The 22,474-nt window shown below is 30.1% G+C and overlaps 1 protein-coding gene across 1 annotated transcript; it reads right to left on the bottom strand.

Moving 5' to 3' along the window:
- Positions 1–381: 381 nt before the first annotated feature.
- Positions 382–4,728, bottom strand: LOC115710158 (agmatine deiminase). The gene is made up of 10 exons (XM_030638493.2): positions 4,434–4,728; positions 3,966–4,079; positions 3,777–3,866; positions 3,578–3,662; positions 3,095–3,150; positions 2,876–2,954; positions 2,063–2,197; positions 1,681–1,913; positions 1,240–1,398; positions 382–726 (listed from the first exon to the last, which is right to left on the bottom strand). The coding sequence occupies exons 1-10, from the start codon at positions 4,518–4,520 to the stop codon at positions 637–639; spliced, it is 1,128 nt and encodes a 375-aa protein (XP_030494353.2). The 5' UTR covers positions 4,521–4,728; the 3' UTR covers positions 382–636.
- Between the last annotated feature and the right edge of the window lie 17,746 nt (positions 4,729–22,474).

Genomic DNA, 22,474 nt, shown 5'->3' with positions numbered 1-22,474 from the left:
ATTTTATTTTTATTTTTTAGTTTTCAATTTATGTTAGTTATTTGCTTTAGTTTTCAAAATAAATTAAAAAAAAAATAAAGTCGGGAATCAAATTAGAAAAGTACACATGTACTGTTACTTACCCTAACAGAGGGTGGATGAAAAAACTAATGAGTTTGGCGAGCTTCAATATTTTTACCACAATTTTTTAAAGTTGGAGCCTTGTATCAAAATAAATTTTTTAAAAACTTATGCCGTAATTTTTCTTTATCTTTCAATATTTTGTAGGTACTACTTTAGAGTCTTTTTACTTTTCAATTTTTCTAAAGTTTCTACTTTATAGCTTATTATGAATTAATTGTGCTTGTATTCAAGATAAATAAGAAACTTAAATGGATAGACTTTCGCTACAATTCTCCTTTCTCCTTTATAAAAGAAATTTTGCTAAAAAATGCTGAGGGGGCCATTTTCATCAATTTTAGAAAACTAAAGGGCCAGGACGATACTTAACTAGTCAAATTGTTTAGTGCATAAATGAAACAATACAATGGAAATAATTTATGTGGGTAAGTATTTGGTGCAATAAGTTACAGATGAAATATAAAATGAAACCACACCATTTCAAAGTTTTGGGTTGAAAATGCAGCAGTGGGCCCATCATTTTGGAATTGCTGGCTGTTGTTGTGTTATACAATGTATATTTCCACCTGCTAGAACAATCTCCCTTGCACCTTTAATTCCTACAACCTGAATTAGTCAACATATAAAATTTTGGTTTTAGTACTAAGCAGAAATTTAAGAAAGAACAAAAAAAGCTAGCACAATCAAATTCTTTATAGATGACATCTTCATGGATTTTGTTAATTAGTATGATAAACATTATTTGTTTGTACATTACACGTTTTAGAATTAAAGTATTAGGGATTACATCAGGCATAAGAGACATGATTATGCTTCTCAAAAAAATTATTTTGTTTGTAGTAATAATACAAATATTAAAAAGACAACTGTCAACAAGAAGCTCTTCTAAGTTCTACAGGATTCAAATCACTGTTGACCGTTGACTTATGGACAATTCTCAAATCAGAATTTGTTTTCAAGTAGTCTCTTCTATGTCATTAGTTTTTTATTGCCCGTAGAGATATTTTTGCTTTTGTTTTTTCAATCCTTCTACATGTATGTGCATTAACTAGTGCATTGATCCAAAAACTACTGAAATTGCAAATCTAATTAAACAAATTAACTGCAGCATTTGCTTACTTCATGGTTTGGAAAGGCTTTAGATACAACTCGAATTGCCTCTTCATCCCACTTCTGGTCCCCAAATTGTGGTAGAATGATTCCACCGTTAACAATGTAGAAGTTTGCATATGAAGCAGCAAGTCTTGTACCAGCAAGTCTTGGTTTAGCTTCATTATCCTTTTGTGCAACCAGAGAAGGAAATAAAGTACAATAAGAAACTTATCAAACAAACATGGAAAATAAAGTACACTAAAAAACTTATGAAACAAACATGGAAAAGACAGTACAATAATGTTTACTTAATTAAAGTAAGTAGGCACTTTTTTCTGGCACTGAATTGGGCATAAAGACATAATCAATATTATTAGAAATGTAGGCTTTACTGTGCTTACAATTAGGCAAAGTATTAAAGGGAAAAGTATTATGAAAATTTCAAGGTCAAAGCTTGTTAAACTCTACCATTAAAACTCCATTAGCCTCTTCATCAGTCATGTACAATGGCCCTGGAATGTGCAGTTTTATTATTTGAATACTCCTGCCAAGGGCATCGGTAGTATTCGAGAGAACAGAAAAGGCCTCTACTGACCGATCATACTGAGGATCTGTTTCATCGTCTGTCCATGACAACACTACCACTCCAGGCTTCACAAAACAGCACAAATTGTCAATATGACCATTCGTGTCATCATCACCTGTTAAACAATATTGTAAATGATCATTCGGGTCAAGTACTAATCAAATCAAGCTTTATAAATTACATCATCTAAGAGCAGTCCACAGAACCATCACAAGTACATCATAAAAAGCAATTTCACAGAGTAACTATGGTATGGTTATATACCATAAAGTCCACGAGGCAACCAAATAACCTTTTTGATTCCAAGATATGCCTTCAGTACATCATCTATTTGAGCCTTAGTCAAATGTGGATTCCTGTTCTTATTCAAAAGGCATTCCTCAGTGGTAAGGCAAGTTCCTGAAGAAAGAAAAGATGTGAAAACTATAGGAAAAATCCTGGACAATTTATTTAATTTTTCTAAACAAAAAAAACTCCTGATAATTCATCTAAAGTTTATAATAGTTTTTAAGGCAGACTCATCATTATGTATGTTATACTGTAACCAAGTAGAATCAAAAGTCTGAAATAATTATAGGAATTTCCTATCAAATTGTCCAGGACAGCACGAAAAGGGAATAGGAAATAGAAGAAAATATGCTGGTATTGATATCAGGGACTTAAAAGAGCCCTGTTCTCTCCCAAACGGTTACAAGCTAATCCAAATTCTTCACACCTTACACACTGATCTTTCTCCCTTTTATTACTAACAGCCCCAACACTAACTCACACCCTCTCTCCTGTGAGTCATCAATTCCCATTAGTTCCCCATTAGCCCTTGTCCTAACAAATAACTTAGAGCTCAAAGTCCAATTTCATTCACTAGATGAACAAGAACAGGGTTGTAAACTATGCACAGGTTGAAACAGAAATACAGTGAAGTTCAAGGCCATTATTTTACAAATCCATACGGGCAATTTGACAGTGATAACAATGGGTAGCATATATTTTGGTTCTTCTGCCACAATAAATGGACTGAACAAATAACCAGGCATATGTAGCAATGAATAATCTGCTATAACAACTTAAAAAATCAACCTTCTCCATCCACATGAATGCTTCCACCTTCAAGAATTACAGACTGTGGAAACCTTGGAAGCTTCTCAATTTCGAGAATCTAATGGAAAATAACTGTTAGTGAAACAGATGAGAAGTCTCTGAAAGACAATCTAAAATATAAAATTATGAATAAGAAAACTTTCGTGCATGTGACTTTCCATTAAAAAAGAAAAAAGAAAATAAATCATTCACACTTACTTTTCGTGCCACATGAAGGTCATGACCCCAATCTTGATAACAGCCATGTTCAATACCTAGAAATTCAAAGTTTAATTCCATTTTAATTAGCAGACAATATTAAGAAACTTTCTACCATATCCCTGATCATGTAATTACAAAGCCATTTCCCTGGTTCTGCAATCTGAGTAGGGATACTAGTATGATACAGTTCTTCTGTACAATTGATAAATACAGACATAAGGAACTTATAGCAGCAGTAAACTAGAATTTATGACCTTTTCTGTCATAGTCGTGATTTAATTTTAGAGTGTAAGGTCACATACTAATGATTGGCAGAAAAAATCTAGAGTTGTTGCTTGAACACTTTGAAGTTCAGCAAAGCTTCCCTGTATCTGTATAATATATTTGAGTTTATGATGCTAAACTCTGTCAAAGAAGCTCCCACACAATCTACTGAATGCTAGAAATGTTACATTAGGTTCTAGCAACTCTAAAGCTTACCTCCCCAACTATTAAAATTCCAGTCAATGCCAGCAACTTTTCCATCCAATGCAGAAGTACTGGAGCTGTTTTTTCTAACAACAAACTGCCAGAAAACAAAACACTCGTATAGCTAAATACATAGAAATAAAAACTAAACAAATAAACAAACAACTATTCAATGAGTGTAGCAAAGAAAGAGTGAAAAACAGGATCTCACAGTCGGTCCAGTATCACGAAACCATGAATCATTCATACTCATCTCAACAACCCTGATGTGTTCTGGTAGCTGATTCCGTGCATTGCTCCACTGATCATGTAAATGATATAATAAGTTTATAATCAGTTAAGTGTTCATTAAATTACCATTTGTAAGATGAAAACTTCCAAATTCAACAAATCTTCTAACCTGAGAAGCACTTGCACAGACAGTTACTGGTTCAAACTTTGAGATAGCAGAGGCTACCTTGACGAATACACGTTGAGCAGGGATTGCATTATTTCTCCAGTTATCAGGACGCTCCTACAAGCTCAAAAGGAAGCTTAATGTTGGACACATCCATGTTAGGAGAAACCCCATAGCATCATTTACTTATCTTAAACACAGAGACAGTAACTGTTAAAGATAGAGTTAACCCAAGGATGCTACATGTAATATTTACATCATTACATTCCTATTCTCTACTAGCATCAACAGAGATATAAAGCTTATGTAAAGCTAAAAGAGAGCATAAAGTGAAGGCCTTGATCCTATTTTTATATCTGATGGTACAATCCTTGTAGCCACTGATGTTATTTCTCATAGAAGAATAAAAAAATAAATAAAGATAGTAGCCAAGTGAGAAAATTGATAAAAAACATGAAAGAGAAGGCTTACAGGCCAACCAAGCCAGGTTTGTGAGTGAGGTTCAAATTCTGCGGGCATGTAAAATCCATGGGAAGTCGGGGTGCCTTCCATATCCATATGCTCGATCTCCCTATGACGAAAAGTAAAACTAGGTTCGGTGTTAAACGAAGGATGACTGATTTATATGCAGTCAAAGGGAAAAGGCTAAAGAGGCGCCCACAACAATTGTGTGAGTGAACAGAGCAAATACCAACCAATTGTCTCAACGCCAAACTCTTTTTCTTTTCATTTTTTTTAAAGCTACAACAGTAATCATAAAAAAGATTCCCTGCTTTTTTAAAAAAATAAATAAATAAAAAAATGAAAAAAATGATCGGTACCATGGTTTAACATTATTATAAGACTAATTGGGATTTTTATCCCGTAAATTTCGACATGTACCAAATCATGCTCCCTGAACTTTTAAGGTCGTTAAAAATGCTCCTAGAGATTGTTGAATTTAAGGACTTTTTTCCAATTTTAATAAAAAAGTCTAACATGGATGAAAATTCAACGGGCATAATTTAATACATGTCAAAGTTTGATAGACATGATTTGGTAGATATCAAAGTCTGGGGAGCATGATTTAGTACATAAACAATTACTGAAATAGTAAAATTGAATGAAATTAGACAAAAGTCCTTAAATCCAACAATCTCAATAGTTCAGGGGGCATTTTTAAGGACCTTAAAAGTTCAAGGGGTAATATTTAGTACATGTCAAAGTTCAGGGACAAAAATCCTAATTAACCTAATTTAGGTGAATTATGTAAGACACCTTGTATCCCTTTCCGTGATTCTTATGGAGCATTGTAACTTGTAACTTGGAATATGTAAAAAGAAGGGCTGGAAAATGACCCTAAAATGGTTTAGCCAATTAAATAAATGAGAGTTCTATTTGCACATCATAAAATGATAAATACACTTTATTATTAAAAATATAAATTTAAATAATTTTTAAAAATTACTCCCAAATATTTCTTTTTTATTTTTTCTTCACATTATTTTATATTAATTTCAATACTTATTTTGATTTCAATTTCATAATTTTTTCTAACTCATGTATATTTTTTTTATTTTTTTCTAAGAAAATTTATATAATATTTTATTTTAATTTTTTTGTCATAATATTTAAAATGTAATTTATTTTTATTTGATAGGTATATTTTTTAAGAATATGAATTGGAAGAAAAAAATTTAAAAAACTTAGTACAATTAAAGATATAAATTTTATATAAAATAAAAATTATTAAAATGGGAGTATCTTTAGAAATTTTTAGTGCAAATAAAATTTCCCTAAAATTACGTATGTGTCCTTACTTTTGCGTGCTACATTATTTTTTTGATCCCTCATTATTCTTTATTATTTTTTTTCCAGTTTTATTTTTCCAACAACTCTATCTTTCTTTTTAATTGAGTAAAATATATTATATTTTTTAATTTTTACCTGAACTATAGCCAACATTGATATACACCATAGTACAAAAAAAAATAAATATACCCTAATGTTAAATTTATATAGCATCTTTTACTAAGCTCTAGCTAAATAGGTATACAACAATTATAAAGTTATATTACATAATTATTTTTTCATGGTGATTAGTTTATTCTTTTTATTGAAAAATATACAACTTTGTATGGATAAAATTAGAGACAAAATATGATTCCGGGTAAATAAAAAAATTATTTACGGTATATAAGTTTTATTAAATGGTATATTTACTTTTTTGTACTATGGTATATTAGTTTGATTAAATAGTATATTTGTTTAGCAAGTGATGTATCTACTTTTTACACTATGGTATATTATTTGACTACACAGTATATAATGTTAACAAAAATGCTACATTTATTTTTTGTACAATGATATATTAAAGTTAATTAATGTATATTAGCTTATCTTTGGTGTTTCATTTTTAACTATGATATATCTGTTTTGTGGATATTAGTATACTATTTGGAAGAAAGAAAAAAAACAACTTGGATTGTGTATATTAATTTTGCTATATGATATTGGTTTAATATTGTAGTATATCAATTCTGTTTACTAAAGTATATCATCAAGGAAAAAAGAAAACTTAAGTTATTGGTGTTGGGTTTTGTGCCCTAAATAAAACCCATTTTAATATAATCGGATTTACTTATTAATAAAGATCAGAAATAACATTTTATGTTGCATGGTTCACATGATTTATTTCATGATTATAGATATAATGTATAAATTATATTTAAGTCCAGAACATATGAATTTGTTAATGATTATAGTGTTGTCAGCACAGTGGAATATAATCTTGATTATATGTTCGAAAGTTTATTTCCTGATTTGTCAGTTCACTGGATTTAGACTGGCATGATAATCAGCGATAGGTATTCTTACACCTTGGAAAAGTGTTATGTCCTTTCCAGGGCATTGGCAAAAGTATCGGATGTATGGAGTATACATCGGAAGGGACCGATATTGAACTTTGATTAGATATATTAAAATTTACCGTAATATCTATTCAATTCAATATCACCCGTTGATCCTAGATCAAATGATCTTAATCCTGATATGGTTAGGTTCGATCTTAAGAGTATTATACATGTTCTTTGATTTGTTAGTTAAGCCTACTTTTGGGTCACGGTGATACGTACATTTTGGGAACATGATAATATAATTGAGTGGGAGCGCTAACATAAATATGGAGTCTATAACTTCTATATGAATTTAGAAGTGAAACGATGATATCCTTCGAGCTTGAGATAAATGGTTGAGATCTCATTTCACTTTGCTGAAATATCATTTATACGGAGCTAAGTGTTTTCAGGATAAAATACATTGAAGGTGTAACGGTAATTTAGTCCCTATTCAATGTAGATCATCTATTACAGGGTCATTGATCAAATTAGGATTATAACAATGGATAATTAATAGCGTATCTATATCGTGGAACATATAGAGCGTTCTATATGACTGAGAGTGCAATTCTAAGTTCTAAGTGTGGATTCAATAAGGAATTAATAAGTTAGGGAATTTACTTGGTAAATTCGGTTCGGCTTATTGAAAGCTCGGTTATATAGGCCCATGGTCCCCATACTAGTTGAAACCATACTGCTTGTAAGACTCAGTTAATTGATTTTAATTAATCAATTATAATTCTAAAGTTAGACTATGTCTAGTTTATGAATTTTCACTAAGCAAGGGTAAAATTGTGAAGAAAAGAGATTCTAGGTTTTATTTATTAATTAAGAGACTTTATATGTCTAATTAATAAATATATTAAATGACAATATTATTTAATAATTAATTTTTAGTTATTAAATAATTAGAATTGGCATTTATATGGTTGAATTGGAAAATTAGCGTTTTTGAGAAAATGAGATGCAGAAATGATAAAACAGCAAAATTGCATAAGTGAGGCCCAATATCCAAAGCCCATGGCCGGCCACACTTAATGACTTTTATCATTTATTTTTTCATTATTTTAATGCCAAATAATTCTAACATAAACCTAAGTGGTTACCTATAAATAGATAGTGATGGCTCGCATTCAAACTTAACTCTGTCAGATGAAAGTTGAGCCTCCTATTCTATACTATAGCCACCACCCTCTTCTTCTCTTTTCTTCTCTAAATTTTCGAACCATGAGTGAATGAGTGAGTGCCCACACACATCAAGTGGTATCTCAATCATAGTGTGGAAGATTGTGAAGAATCCAATCAACAAGAAGGAGAATCAGCATCAAGGAATGAGAGAAAGAGATCCAGGTTCAGATCTTGGTGATGCTCTGCTACACAAAGGAATCAAGGGCTATCATTATATTCCGCTGCACCCAATGTAAGGTTTCCTAAACTTTATATGTGTTTATTTCATTATTTTAGAATTCATATTAGGATGTTAATGAAACATACATGGTAGTAAATCTAGATCCTGGTAAAATATTTCCAACAATTGGGTGGTATATTAATTTAAGTCTATGGTATATTAATTTTTTACCAGAGAATATATATTTTGTTTACCTTGATAAACCATTCTAATAATTTAATTTTTGTTTATAGTATATTAATTTTCTTACCAAGGAATACATATTTTGTTTTGATATACCATTCTAATAATTTAATTTTTGTTTATGGTATATTAATTTAAGATTATGGTATATCAATTATATACCAAAATATATTATGAATGAAATAAAAAAAAAAATCAAAGAAATGACATATCAAATGTAATGATATATCCTATTTTATGAAATGTGAAATATTATATAATAATATCAAAAACAACACAAATAATTATCATATACCAGAGTTTAAATAATATATATACGTTACAGTTAAATTTATATACCATATATATATAAATAGAACAACAGTAAAAAAAATATTAATTAAAATACAAATTATTTAGAAAATAATTTTACCAAATAAAATGATATGTTACTACAAATAAATTTAAAAAAGTGTAAGAGAGTAGAACAAAGCTTTCATATTCTTTAGAGCAGATGTATTATTTTTTTTTTGAAGGAACCAGTTATGTTACTTTTGTTTGGTTCGAATCAATTTCGTTTGGAAAAGCTATTGTTGCCTTAGTTTGGAAGAAATTAGGAGGAAATGGTTGAAGAGATTCGGTAAATTAATTAAAAAAAAAATTGATGAGAGTAGAAGCTTTAATGGTTTTTTGGAAGGAATCACAGTAATTTGGAAGAAAGTTAAAAAATAAAAAAAAAAAATGGAAATCCTTCATTCCTCGTTTAGTGTAGAGGCTTTGGTTTGGTTTGTGATAATTGAGTTTTTGAGTACAAATATCATGTAAAACTAATGATACACTCATTGTAATCAAAGATATTTTGGGTACTAAAATTTAAAAAGGCCATTTACTTTAAAAATTTAAAAAAGGGACATTGACTTTCATTAGTATTAAATTTAGGGCCATTTATTACAATTTCCCTAAAAAGAATAGGGAGAATTCCATTAGAAACTTTAAATGAAGCTCTCCTCCGAAAATTTTTGTATTGGAAGGAGGGGGATAAGTGCTCAAAGTTCTTTGTTTCAGCCACAATTCAAAACCTATGAAATGCAATTGAGAGCATAAAAATTGGAATTGGATTAATTCTAGGGCTCTAATTGGTAGGAATGCTCGGATTACTTCAAAGCTATGTTTGGGGATCCCCTACTCGATTGTTAGAAAGTTTGGAGGGCCTTATCCCGATTAGAATTTAGAATTAAGGTGAATGAGGTTCCATTTCAAAACTAATTGACAATGAGAGCAGTAACTTATTACTAATTCTAATACACTCTTCTCACATTTAGGCTTGGAAAGTTTGGGTATAATGAACCACATTTAAGAGACTACAGAGCCGAACGTGACATTTGAAAGAATTCCACAAGGCCACAAAAAATTTGTGGGTATACACATTGAGAAATTTGTAGATATTTTCAAACAGATCAAATATTGACCTTGCTTTTAGCCAACGACGTTGAGTTAATTAAAGCAATAAGAATTATTAGAAATAATGATATGTAATTTAGCAATAAGAACACAAAGATTTATAGAGGTTCGACCCCACGATTATTGTAATAGCCTACTCCTTTTTTTGTTGTATTGTTTTGAAAAATTAATAAGATCACAAGAAGCTTGTCAAGTGAGTTTCTTAAGAATTCTCAGGAAAAGCTTACAATTCTTTTACAGCATAAGAATTCTATAGAAAATATAATTTCAAATCCCTGTATAATGGAATGGTTCCACTATTGACAGAAAAAATTATATCATTTTGTTTTCCCAAAACAATTAGGAATAAAAAGGGAAACTTATTTAGTTTCCTATTTTACATTTACAACATGTAGAAATCCCACAAAAATAGGGATTTAATTGAAAAATATAAATCGATAATACCCCTAAAATTGTTTCTCAATCGCGTTCACCTTGGTCGGAGTGTGCGACTTCGCTGAGATCGGAAGTTGCTTGAATAGTTTTATTCACCCTATTCGGATGTTCTAGATTAATCTTTAAATGAGTTTTTTTAGATAATAAATCACTCAAGACAGCACACCGAGAAATGTACGGTCCATCTAGGTCATAAAATGTTCTCCACGTGTCACTCAAAAGAATACCACGTCACCCTGTGCCAAAGTTAGGATAACATTTCCCCCGCCCCAAGTCCCCATGGGAACTTTTTGGTCGTACGTGGACTTGCTTGACCCACGTGCTAGGCGAATGGGGTGACATGTGCTCAGACTGTGAGGCGTGTGAATAGGGCTATCCCTTCGTATCTTTGAGCATTTATTACTTCTCCTCGAAAGTTGCATCTTGATCTGCGTGCTAACGGTTATACTCTCCCATTTGTAATGATTATACTGTTGGAATTTCTTTTACCAGGATCTTAGATCTACTCACAAGTATGTTGTTTAAACACCCTAAATATGAACTTTCTAAAACGATAAATTCAACACATATAAAGTTAAGAAAACCTTACATTGATGCAGCGGAATTAATCTCTCCTTCCGCTCAAATCTCTAACCCTTGTATCCTTTCTGTAGCAGAGTATAATCAAGATCTGAGCCCGAATGTCCTTCTTCTTCAAGTTTGATCCTTCACAGTCTTCCAATCTATGATTGAGTTACTGCTTGCTGTGTGTGGGCACTTACTCTTTCACTAGGGTTCGAAATTGATGAAGGGAAAAGAAGAGAGAGGGTTTCGGCCAGGTATAGAAAGTGGGAAAGGCTCAGTTTTTCTGAAGAGAGAAATTTCTGACAGAAAGCTAATGAAAAGCATATAATTTGACTGAGCCATCACTTTCTATTTATAGGCACTACTAGGTTTAGGTTAGGAATTATTTGGCATTAAAATAATAATAAAATCAATTTGAAACTCCACAATAAGTGGCCGGCCAAGGTGTAGTAGTGGGCCCCACTTGATTTTGCAGTTTTATCAAATTTTATTTCTATTTTCTCAAAAATGCCAATTTTCCAATTCTAACCTTTTAAATGCCAAAACTAATTATTTAATAACTAAAATAGATTATTAAATAATATTTTCATTTAATTTAATTATTAATTAGACATATAAAGTCCATTAATAAATAAATAAACCTAGAAACTCTTTTCTTTACAATTTCACCACTGCTTAGTGAAAATTCATAAAATTAGACATAGTCTAACTCTAGAATTATAATTGATCAATCACGAATCAATTAATGAGTCTTACAAGCAGAATGTTCTCAACTAGAATGGGGACCATGGATCTATATGCTGAGCTTCCAATAAGTGAACCAAATTTACCAAGTAAATTCCTACATATTAATTCTTCGTTGAATCCACTCTTAGAACTTAGAATTGCACTCTCAGACTTATATAGAGCATATTGTATGTTCCACGATATCAATATGCTATCTCATTTAACCATTGTTATAATCTTATTGTGATTTAAAGATCCTCTATATAGATGATCTACATCGAGATGGGATTTCTTTACCGTTCTCACCCCTCAATGTATTTTGCCCCTTAAAACACTTAGCTACCTGTAAATGGTGTTTAGTGATCTAATGATTAGTCAGTTAAACAAGAGCTCATCCATTTACTTCTATTTGCTAAGCTCGAAGGGAATCATCACTTTACTTCTATACACCAGTAGAAGCTATAGATTCCATATTTATGTTCAGCACTCCCACTCAATCATACTATCATGTTCCCAAAATATACGTATCACCCTGACCTAAAAGTAGGCTTAACTAATAAATCAAAGAACATGAATAGCACTCCTGAGTTGAGCCTAAGCATATCAGGATTTAGATTCTTTTAATCTTAAGATCAACTACTGATATTGACTTGGAAAGATATATATAACGGTAAGTTTGTAATATCTTAACTTAGTTGCAATATCGGTCCAGTCCAATGTATACTCCATACATTCGAAACTAGTATACTTTACTAATGTCCTGGAAAGAACATAACACTTACTCCAAGTGTAAGTATACATCATCGCTGATTATCACATTAGTGTAAATCCAATAACACTGATGAAACAGGGACCAAGTCTTTTGATTCATATGATCACAATCACATTCCACTGTGTTGACGATACTGTAATTGTGAATAAACATATGATCTGGATTTAACTGATTCTGTGTGTAAATGTAATAAACATATTAAACCATTAGCATGTAAAATTCATGCAAACATCAATCAATTCAAATTTCTTATATTGATAACTAATCAGATTGTAAAGAGTTTTATTTAGGGCATAAAACCCAACAAACTCCCACTTGCACTAATATAAAACAAACTGTGCAAATAGGTCAATCTGATGTCTTGATCTTCAGATCAAGTGTAGTATATTTGAATCCACCCAAACTTCTGGAAACTAGTTCATAAATACTCTTATGAAACATCCTTTACTATATGCTTTACTCATCAAGGGATACTGAAATCTTTACTGTTTTAAAAGTACATCTGAATTAACAGAAGACATATCTCTCATATTTTAAAATATGTAATTGAGATAATACAATGTAGACTTTTCTTCAGTGATATAACTTTCTTGGATTTTCGAATACACAAAGTTATAATTCTTCTCTGGTAGAGCTTGAACTATTATAGAATAATTCCTCCACCCCAAAGTAAGCACCATCTCATGGATCTCGAAACGAGTTGGTGAGATACCAGGACAACTGATACACAGTTCCTTAATATCTATCATATAGATCACTTTCATAAATCTTTCTTGAATATCTTCTAATGTTCCCTATTTGATTACATCTCAGATAGCTCCCACTCAATAGCAGATGTCTGGTTAAATAACACTTTTAACCTCTGATTGTTTGGAGAGTTATCTAGTTGTGACTTTTGTATTAGTCTGAATCTTTAAGTTAAGACTAAGTCATCAACATAGCAGACTAGTATTTGAAGTGAAAAATACATGCCAGAGATAAAGTAATCAAAATTAAGATACCATAAAATTTTATGAGAATTAGGAATTCTAGGTTCAAGTCATTCGAATAGACTGATCTAGAGTTCTTTATCTTATTCTCATAATTCTGATAAGTTATACCTATCCATGTAAATGGTTAGATTTGCTTTTCAGTAGTGTTCTTAAGCACCTATCACAAGTGTCAACCTGATGAAAATGGGTATAGAATTTTAAAATTCTCCCACTCTATTAAGGTAGTGTGAAACTTTAACAAAGAACTTTTATAGGTATCAATCTTTTACTTACAACAGTAAAAACGAAATGGAACATACAATCAAGATCAAGAATTTATATTGATAATAGATGACTCATTATATTACTTCCATGTTTAAAGAAGATATGTGTTACATAGGGAATTGTGGAATAGACTCCACCCCTAAGAATATACATATAGGGTACTTGTGGATAACCTCCACCCCTAAGTATATAGAGATTATGATCCACCCTTAAAGGTTGTAAAGACATGATTCTCTAAGTGTGATAGAGTTTATGTGGAGTTGAATACTATCCAGAGTTCATTAGATATAAAAGATCGTTGAAATGCATAGTTTTCTTAACTTTTCTCCACCCCTATCAGATCAAAAGATCTTTTTATTAAACAAATTCTTAATAATTGTATTAGAATTAACAATTATTAATAAACATAGAAATAGTTTCTAGTGTTTATTTATTATAACTCTATGAAGAGTTGTAAATATAATAGAATTTGCATCAATAATAAAAACACTTGCACATACAAACATACAAATATAATGTGGTAATAATTGATAAAGATAAATTAAATGAAGCTCATTATCATAAATTGCAATGTTGAATTTCGAAAATAAAAGAATACTTTATTAATAATAAATAATAAAATATTGCAACAATATGAGAAAACCAGGGATAAATATCCCTAACTAAAATTTGAAATCCAAATTGTCTTTAAACTAAAACAATTAATTCAAAAAAAATTAAGAGCTTCATCTTCATCTCGACGATTTCACCCTTGGTCCAGCTTTCTGATCCAACTCATCTGAGTTCAAGTAGCTTAGCCTATAAGAAGAAGAAAACAAATAAACAAAGTTAGTCCAGAATCATAAATCCAATTGGATAATAATTCACTAAAACTCTTAAAGTTTATAAATAGAAATACCTTGTTTCTTTGCAAGAAGTTTAGGACATTGGGGTTTCCAGTGACCTTTTTCATTGCAGTAGAAACACTTTCCTTTTAGTGTAGCATCACCAGAAGGAACAGCCTTTTTATTCTTCATGGCTTTTGTTCGCTTCTTGGTGTTCTTCCACTTCTTCTTCGATTTGGGCTTCGAAGCAGAGGCAACATTTGCTTCAGGTTTCATCGTCCCATTACCATTCCCAGGATTGTGAGGTTTACTCCCTTTCTTCTTGGGTCCTCCAATCAAATTTTCATAAGTTTGAAGGTCATTGACTAATTCATGAAAGTCAATTTCCTTCTTATTCATGACATAATTTGATTTGTATGGTAGAAATGCTGGAGTCAGGTTATTCAAGATAAGACTTACTTGAGTAGCACTGTCCATTTCAGCACCATGATCCTGGGCTTCTTGGAAATAACTTGACATAAGGAGAACATGGTCACGCACGTTTTGATGAGGTTCCATCTGTGCATTAATGTACTTCTTAGTCGCGTCAAAGCGTGACTGAAGTGATGTCTTACCGAATAGCTCATTTAAATTCGTCATAACTTCAGCAGCCTTCTCGGTTTTAGAAAACCGAGTTTTGAGGGTGTCAACCATGCTAGAAAGCATAAAGTATAGAGCTTTGTCATTTGCTTTTTGCCAACGCTCATACTTTTCTTTCACAGCTTTGGAAGCATTGTCCCCAGGCACTTCAGGTGACGGCTCAGTTAAAACAAACAAGGCACTTTCTCCTATGAGAGCAATGTTAATGTTCTCATTCCACTTATTAAAGTTAGATCCATTCAGCTTGTTTTCAGTCAACAGTGATAACATGGGATTCATTTTGATAATACAGGATACTACAAAATAATAGAAATCAACAAATAGAAATTAATAATGGTTTAACACAAAATCAATTCAGAAATTATAAGCACATAGCAAGTAGGAATGATATGAGAAAATACTTAAAAATTCAATCCTAAATAATTTCCAAGGTTTTCAACAAACTGATATCAGTGTCCCATTTAGGCGAGAGTCAAAGTTACCATCTATTGAATAGAGTTGTCAGCTCATCTAAAATGTTAAACATTCTAGCAACCTTTTATTCGATCAAGATTGGAATCCAGCGTTGTCCTGTTTAGGCGAGAGTCAAGGCTATTCTATCTCATGAGCTTCTACCATTGTTTCGCAATTTGCAAGTCAAATATGGTCGCCTCCATTAGGGTGATCTATACCATATAAAACACTTACAAACTTATCTTTCGAGATTAAACGGTGCGAAATTGCTAATGAACGTTCCTCCATTAGGGAGGATTACTCACTAAAACAAACGCGGTGCAAAACCCACAATGGAGATCGAATATCTTAATAATAATAAAGCTCATTCTTTAAAATGTATTTTCTTTATTATTCTAATAAATAAATTCTCATTAAATTTGAAATTTAGAATTAAAATTCAAAAATAAGAATTTAATATAATATTTATAAAATTATACTTAGATGGTGATTGAAATAAAATTAATTATTTCCATCTTAGTAATAATCTTAAATATAAATATTAAGGAAATTAATTTAAGTTGAATTAAATTAGATTAATTAGCAACTTAAAAATTTCCTTGAGAATATATTTATTGAGTTCGAAAATTTAAAGTATAAAAAATATACAATTTTTGAAAAAATAATAAAAATAGAAAAGAAATAATTCAAGCAAAAATATCACCTATCTAGATTTTCTTTTGACTAGTTAATTCAATTTCTAATAATATATATTTTAAATTCATTTATTTTAAATTAATCAATATATGAAAAAATCATTGATTTAAGTTGGCCCAAGAATTAATTAAAATAAATAATTAATTTACAACTCAATCTATTTTTCAAGATAAATTCAAAAAATATTGCATAAATAAAATGCAATTTTCAAAATTGATTAAGAAAATAAAGGAAAAATATATATATTGAAAATTATTTAAATTTAAGTTGAAAAATTAAATTTCAACCTAAAAATAATTTTCTATTTAATTAAGTGTCATGAAAAATAAATAAATATTTAAGTATCATGATGAAAATCAACTTAGATATTTAAATTTTTCAAGTTAATTAAATGTATTAAATTCAAGAAATAATAATTAAGTGTAGAGAAGGCTTAATTATTAATTTCTAGTTTAATACTAGGAAAAATATACTTAATAAAATTGTACGAAAATTAATTATTTAAATAATTAATGTCACAAAGTATATTATTTTCCTATTAAAATATTAGAAATAATAAGTAGTCTAGAAATTACTATCTAGAAAATATCTTATTTGACTAAGTATCTTTTCAACAAAAATTTGAAAACTATCTAATTTAAGTTATATAGAAAAAATCTAAAACTTAAATAATTTCAAATTTAGATTTAATTAAATATCAAAATTAAGTTATAACCACTTAATTTGAAGATATCTTTTTAAGTTAATATTCGAAAAGATATTAACCTAAAAAAATATCTAAAATATTTCATTTTAAGTTAATATTCGAAAAGATATTAACTTAAAAAAATATCTTAAGAATCTTTAATAACTAATGCCTATGATTCCTCAACTTGATTTAAAATTTAAATCAAATATTCAAATTTAAGTTAGATAAGAAAAATCAGTTGATACAACTAATTTATAACTTAAATAGGAATATTTAATTAAATAAGTTCCAGAAAGAATCTAGTTAGTTAAAATTCTATATTTAATTAAATACAAGAAAAATACAAATAGTTTGTCTAGAAATAATATCTAAAACTAAAAGAGTTTTTCTTAAAATTAACTTTAAAATATTAAAATGAAAATGAATTTTCATATATTTTAAAAGTTAATTATGTTGCTAATTCAATTTTATTAGGTCAAACTAATATAATTAACCTAGTACAGTTATTCAAATCAGGAAAATGGGCCTTCATAATTGGGGTAGTTCATGTGAGGGGGTGTTGGGTTCAAAATGTCGTACCCACTTCTATGGCTCCCAACTCTCACACAAGGCCCAAAAGAGAGGAATTTAACCTTAAAATAAATAACTGTTATTAATTGAATAGGTCTAAGAATTAAATGGACCTTAAATAAAATCTATCATAATGTGACATTTTATTTAGCAACAACCTATATGCATCTATATAATAAAATAAACACATAGGCTCACACAGGTACACACTTGGATGGATCCTATCATGTTGCTAGGTCATACACAGATGAAAGAAGATTGTAAAATTTACCTGTTACAAATTATTAACTTGACCAAGGGAGCCATGAGTTAAAATCAGATCATTGGATCTGTCAACAAGTTAACCATGGCTATTTGCAATCAAGTAATAATAGGTTATGAAAACTTACACACAAGCTAAAACCATATACTCCTGCAACAAGGTTAGCTGGATAGTTGGAAGTAGGATTTATTTAATTTTAAAAAAATAAATTTCGAAAATAATTATTAAATTAAAAATAAAAAATAAAATTTAATTTTCGATTTTTTTTTTTTTAAAAAATTTAATTATTTTCGAAAATAAAAGGAAATATTTATTTAAATTTTGAAATTATAAAAAATAAATATTTAAAATCAAACCTACAATTTTGAAAAATTAGGTTTCAACTAACCTAAATATCAATTCAAAATTTGCTAACTACTTTTAAAAATTAAATGTTATTTTATAAATAAAAATTAAATAAAAATTAGAAAAGATAAATTAATATCTTTTTCAGATTTTAAATTTAATTTAAATAAATAAAATAACAAAATTTAAAAGTTAGCAAAATATCTTACATCTATTTAAAATTACATGATTATAATTATCTTATTTTAAATTTAAATAAGGTCAAAATATTTTAAAAAAAAATTAATTTAAAAAATTTAATATCTGACCTTAAATTTAAAAATAAGATAAGATATAATCAAATTTAAAAATAAGATAGATAATTAAGCAAAAAGATAGATATTTACTAATTTCAAATTCAAATTACACTAATATCTTGAATTAAATTTAAAAAAAATATTAAATTAATTCATTATGATAATTAGAGTTGAATTAGGAATGGTAAATATATAAATACAAAACTACACAAAAAATCGGAAGTTAATTCCATGAAAAAGCATGAAAAAATGAAGAAAAATGAAAATTTTACTGTCCGCGCGCGTGATCCCTGGTGACAGCCGACAAAGCTCGGCGGAACAGGGGAACTTGCGCGCGCGTAGGGGAGGCTTCAGACACCAGCTTTCGCGCGCGGATGAAGGATTCAGACAAGAAATTTGTCTGAATCCGCGCGCGCGTATGAGTGCACAGCCCCCTTATCTTTTTTCGAATCTTCAAAAAATCATAACTAATTCAAATTAAATCGAAATTGAGTTCTGTAAAAAAGTAACTTGCTTAATTATCCAATAAAAATAATTCCAGAAACAAAATTTCAATTATTTTTCACTTAAATTCACAAACATCAATCAATCATCATATAACACACAATACAACATGAAACCATCCAAATAACAAACAATCGTTTTAAAGTCCAAATTTCATGCAAGTAAATCAATTACCATGGCTCTGAGGCCAGTTGTTGGAATTTATTTTACCAGGATCTTAGATCTACTCACAAGTATGTTGTTTAAACACCCTAAATATGAACTTTCTAAAACGATAAATTAAACACATATAAAGTTAAGAAAACCTTACATTGATGCAGCGGAATTAATGTCTCCTTCAGCTCAGATCTCTAACCCTTGTATCCTTTCTGTAGCAGAGTATAATCAAGACCTGAGCCCGAATGTCCTTCTTCTTCAAGTTTGATCCTTCACAGTCTTCCAATCTATGATTGAGTTACTGCTTGCTGTGTGTGGGCACTTACTCTTTCACTAGGGTTCGAAATTGATGAAGGGAAAAGAAGAGAGAGGGTTTCGGCTAGGTATAGAAAGTGGGGAAGGCTCAGTTTTTCTAAAGAGAGAAATTTCTGAGAGAAAGCTAATGAAAAGCATATAATTTGACTGAGCCATCACTTTCTATTTATAGGCAACTACTAGGTTTAGGTTAGGAATTATTTGGCATTAAAATAATGAAAAAATCAATTTGAAACTCCACAATAAGTGGCCGGCCAAGGTGTAGTAGTGGGCCCCACTTGATTTTGCAGTTTTATCAAATTTTATTTCTATTTTCTCAAAAATGCCAATTTTCCAATTCTAACCTTTTAAATGCCAAAACTAATTATTTAATAACTAAAATAGATTATTAAATAATATTTTCATTTAATTCAATTATTAATTAGACATATAAAGTCCATTAATAAATAAATAAACCTAGAAACTCTTTTCTTTACAATTTCACCACTGCTTAGTGAAAATTCATAAAATTAGACATAGTCTAACTCTAGAATTATAATTGATCAATCACGAATCAATTAATGAGTCTTACAAGCAGAATGTTCTCAACTAGAATGGGGACCATGGATCTATATGCTGAGCTTCCAATAAGTGAACCAAATTTACCAAGTAAATTCCTACTTATTAATTCTTCGTTGAATCCACTCTTAGAACTTAGAATTGCACTCTCAGACTTATATAGAGCATATTGTATGTTCCACGATATCAATATGCTATCTCATTTAACCATTGTTATAATCTTATTGTGATTTAAAGATCCTCTATATAGATGATCTACATCGAGATGGGATTTCTTTACCGTTCTCACCCCTCAATGTATTTTGCCCCTTAAAACACTTAGCTACCTGTAAATGGTGTTTAGTGATCTAATGATTAGTCAGTTAAACAAGAGCTCATCCATTTACTTCTATTTGCTAAGCTCGAAGGGAATCATCACTTTACTTCTATACACCAGTAGAAGCTATAGATTCCATATTTATGTTCAGCACTCCCACTCAATCATACTATCATGTTCCTAAAATATACGTATCACCCTGACCTAAAAGTAGGCTTAACTAATAAATCAAAGAGCATGAATAGCACTCCTGAGTTGAGCCTAAGCATATCAGGATTTAGATTCTTTTAATCTTAAGATCAACTACTGATATTGACTTGGAAAGATATATATAACGGTAAGTTTGTAATATCTTAACTTAGTTACAATATCGGTCCAGTCCAATGTATACTCCATACATTCGAAACTAGTATACTTTACTAATGTCCTGGAAAGAACATAACACTTACTCCAAGTGTAAGTATACATCATCGCTGATTATCACATTAGTGTAAATCCAATAACACTGATGAAACAGGGACCAAGTCTTTTGATTCATATGATCACAATCACATTCCGCTGTGTTGACGATACTGTAATTGTGAATAAACATATGATCTGGATTTAACTGATTCTGTGTGTAAATGTAATAAACATATTAAACCATTAGCATGTAAAATTCATGCAAACATCAATCACTTCAAATTTCCTATATTGATAACTAATCAGATTGTAAAGAGTTTTATTTAGGGCATAAAACCCAACATATACTTTCTTGGGAAAAACCCTAAAATTTAAAATGTGAAATTACCAAGATACCCCCTTAGTAAACCATAAAAAGGGATTTTAGACACTATTTTTCTCTTTTAGCCATTTTCAAACTTCAGAAACAGAGCAGAAAACCCATTTCTCTCTCAAATTCTCAAAAAATTTCAGCAGCTTCAAAGGATTTCAAGGCGATCTTCAAGTCTCAAATCGAATTACCACCCAACGCTCTTCAACAGTGAGTAAATTTCTAACATTTTTACGCATTTTCTTTATTTTTTGCAATTTAATCTTTGAACGGCCTCTATGAAAAATCTGGGTATAAGCATTGAACTGTTCTTCATTTTTAGAAACTAGGACTTCTAATTTGATTTTGAATATGTGCGCACAAACTATAATCATTGATTTTTCATTTGTTTCACTATTTTTTGTTGAAAAATACTTAAAAACACTCTGTTTGGCATTTTTAGGAAATTTTGGGTTCATCCTGTGTTCTTGAGATTTTTCAATCTGGGATTCTCTTCATAGGACAAAGTTTCCTTCCCTTGATTTTTAAATGCATTTGGGCGAAGTATTAGAGATTTGGCCCTTTCTCAAGATATCATGTACCTCTGTCCGATCCTTATCTCACTTTCTCTCTTTTGTAGATGAACTCGAGTGACTTCTGGGAATGTAAGCACTGAGTAGACTGTTGGGTTTTATACCCTAAATAAAACTCTATTTCAATGTAATCCAATTTATTCAATATCAATAAAGAAACATAAGTATTTTTCATTCATTTGTATGTTTTGGTTCATGTTATCAATTGCTTGTCTATTTGATTTATAAATTCATCTGAAACCCTTTTCACATACTTGATCCTGTTTATTGTGTTGTCAACACAGTGGAAAGTAAACATGACTATGTGAATAAAGATTCCTAGATTTATCAGACACAGGATTTTACTGATATGATAATCTACAACAGAGTTTACTTGCATTTGGTATAATGCTATGTTCTTTCCAGAGCATTGGTTAAAGTAAAGCTTAGGTTGGGTGCATGGAGTATGCATTAGAAGGGACCAATATTGAACTTCGACATAGATTTATTAAACTTACCGTAATTTCTATTCAAGTCAATATCGCCTAGTTGATCCTAGATTAAATGATCTAAACCCTGATATGATTAGGTTCAATCTCAAGAGTGTTATTCGTGTTCTTTGATTTGTTAGTTAAGCATACTTTTGGGTCAAGGTGATACGTACATTTTGGGAACACGGTAATGCAATTGAGTGGGAGCGCTAACATAAATATGGAATCTATAGCTTCTATCTGGCGAATAGAAAGTAAAGGATAATTTCCTTCGAGCTTGACCAAACGAAAATAAATGGTGGAGTACTCATTTCACATAGCTGAAATATCATTTATACGGGGTTAAGTTTTTTAAGGATAAAATACATTGTAGGGTGTCACGGTAATCTAATCCCTTTACAGTGTAGATCATCCAT

The sequence above is a fragment of the Cannabis sativa genome, chromosome 3 (assembly GCF_029168945.1).
Source record: "Cannabis sativa cultivar Pink pepper isolate KNU-18-1 chromosome 3, ASM2916894v1, whole genome shotgun sequence".
NCBI lineage: Eukaryota > Viridiplantae > Streptophyta > Magnoliopsida > Rosales > Cannabaceae > Cannabis > Cannabis sativa.
This window is presented reverse-complemented; position numbering and strand designations above follow the sequence as displayed.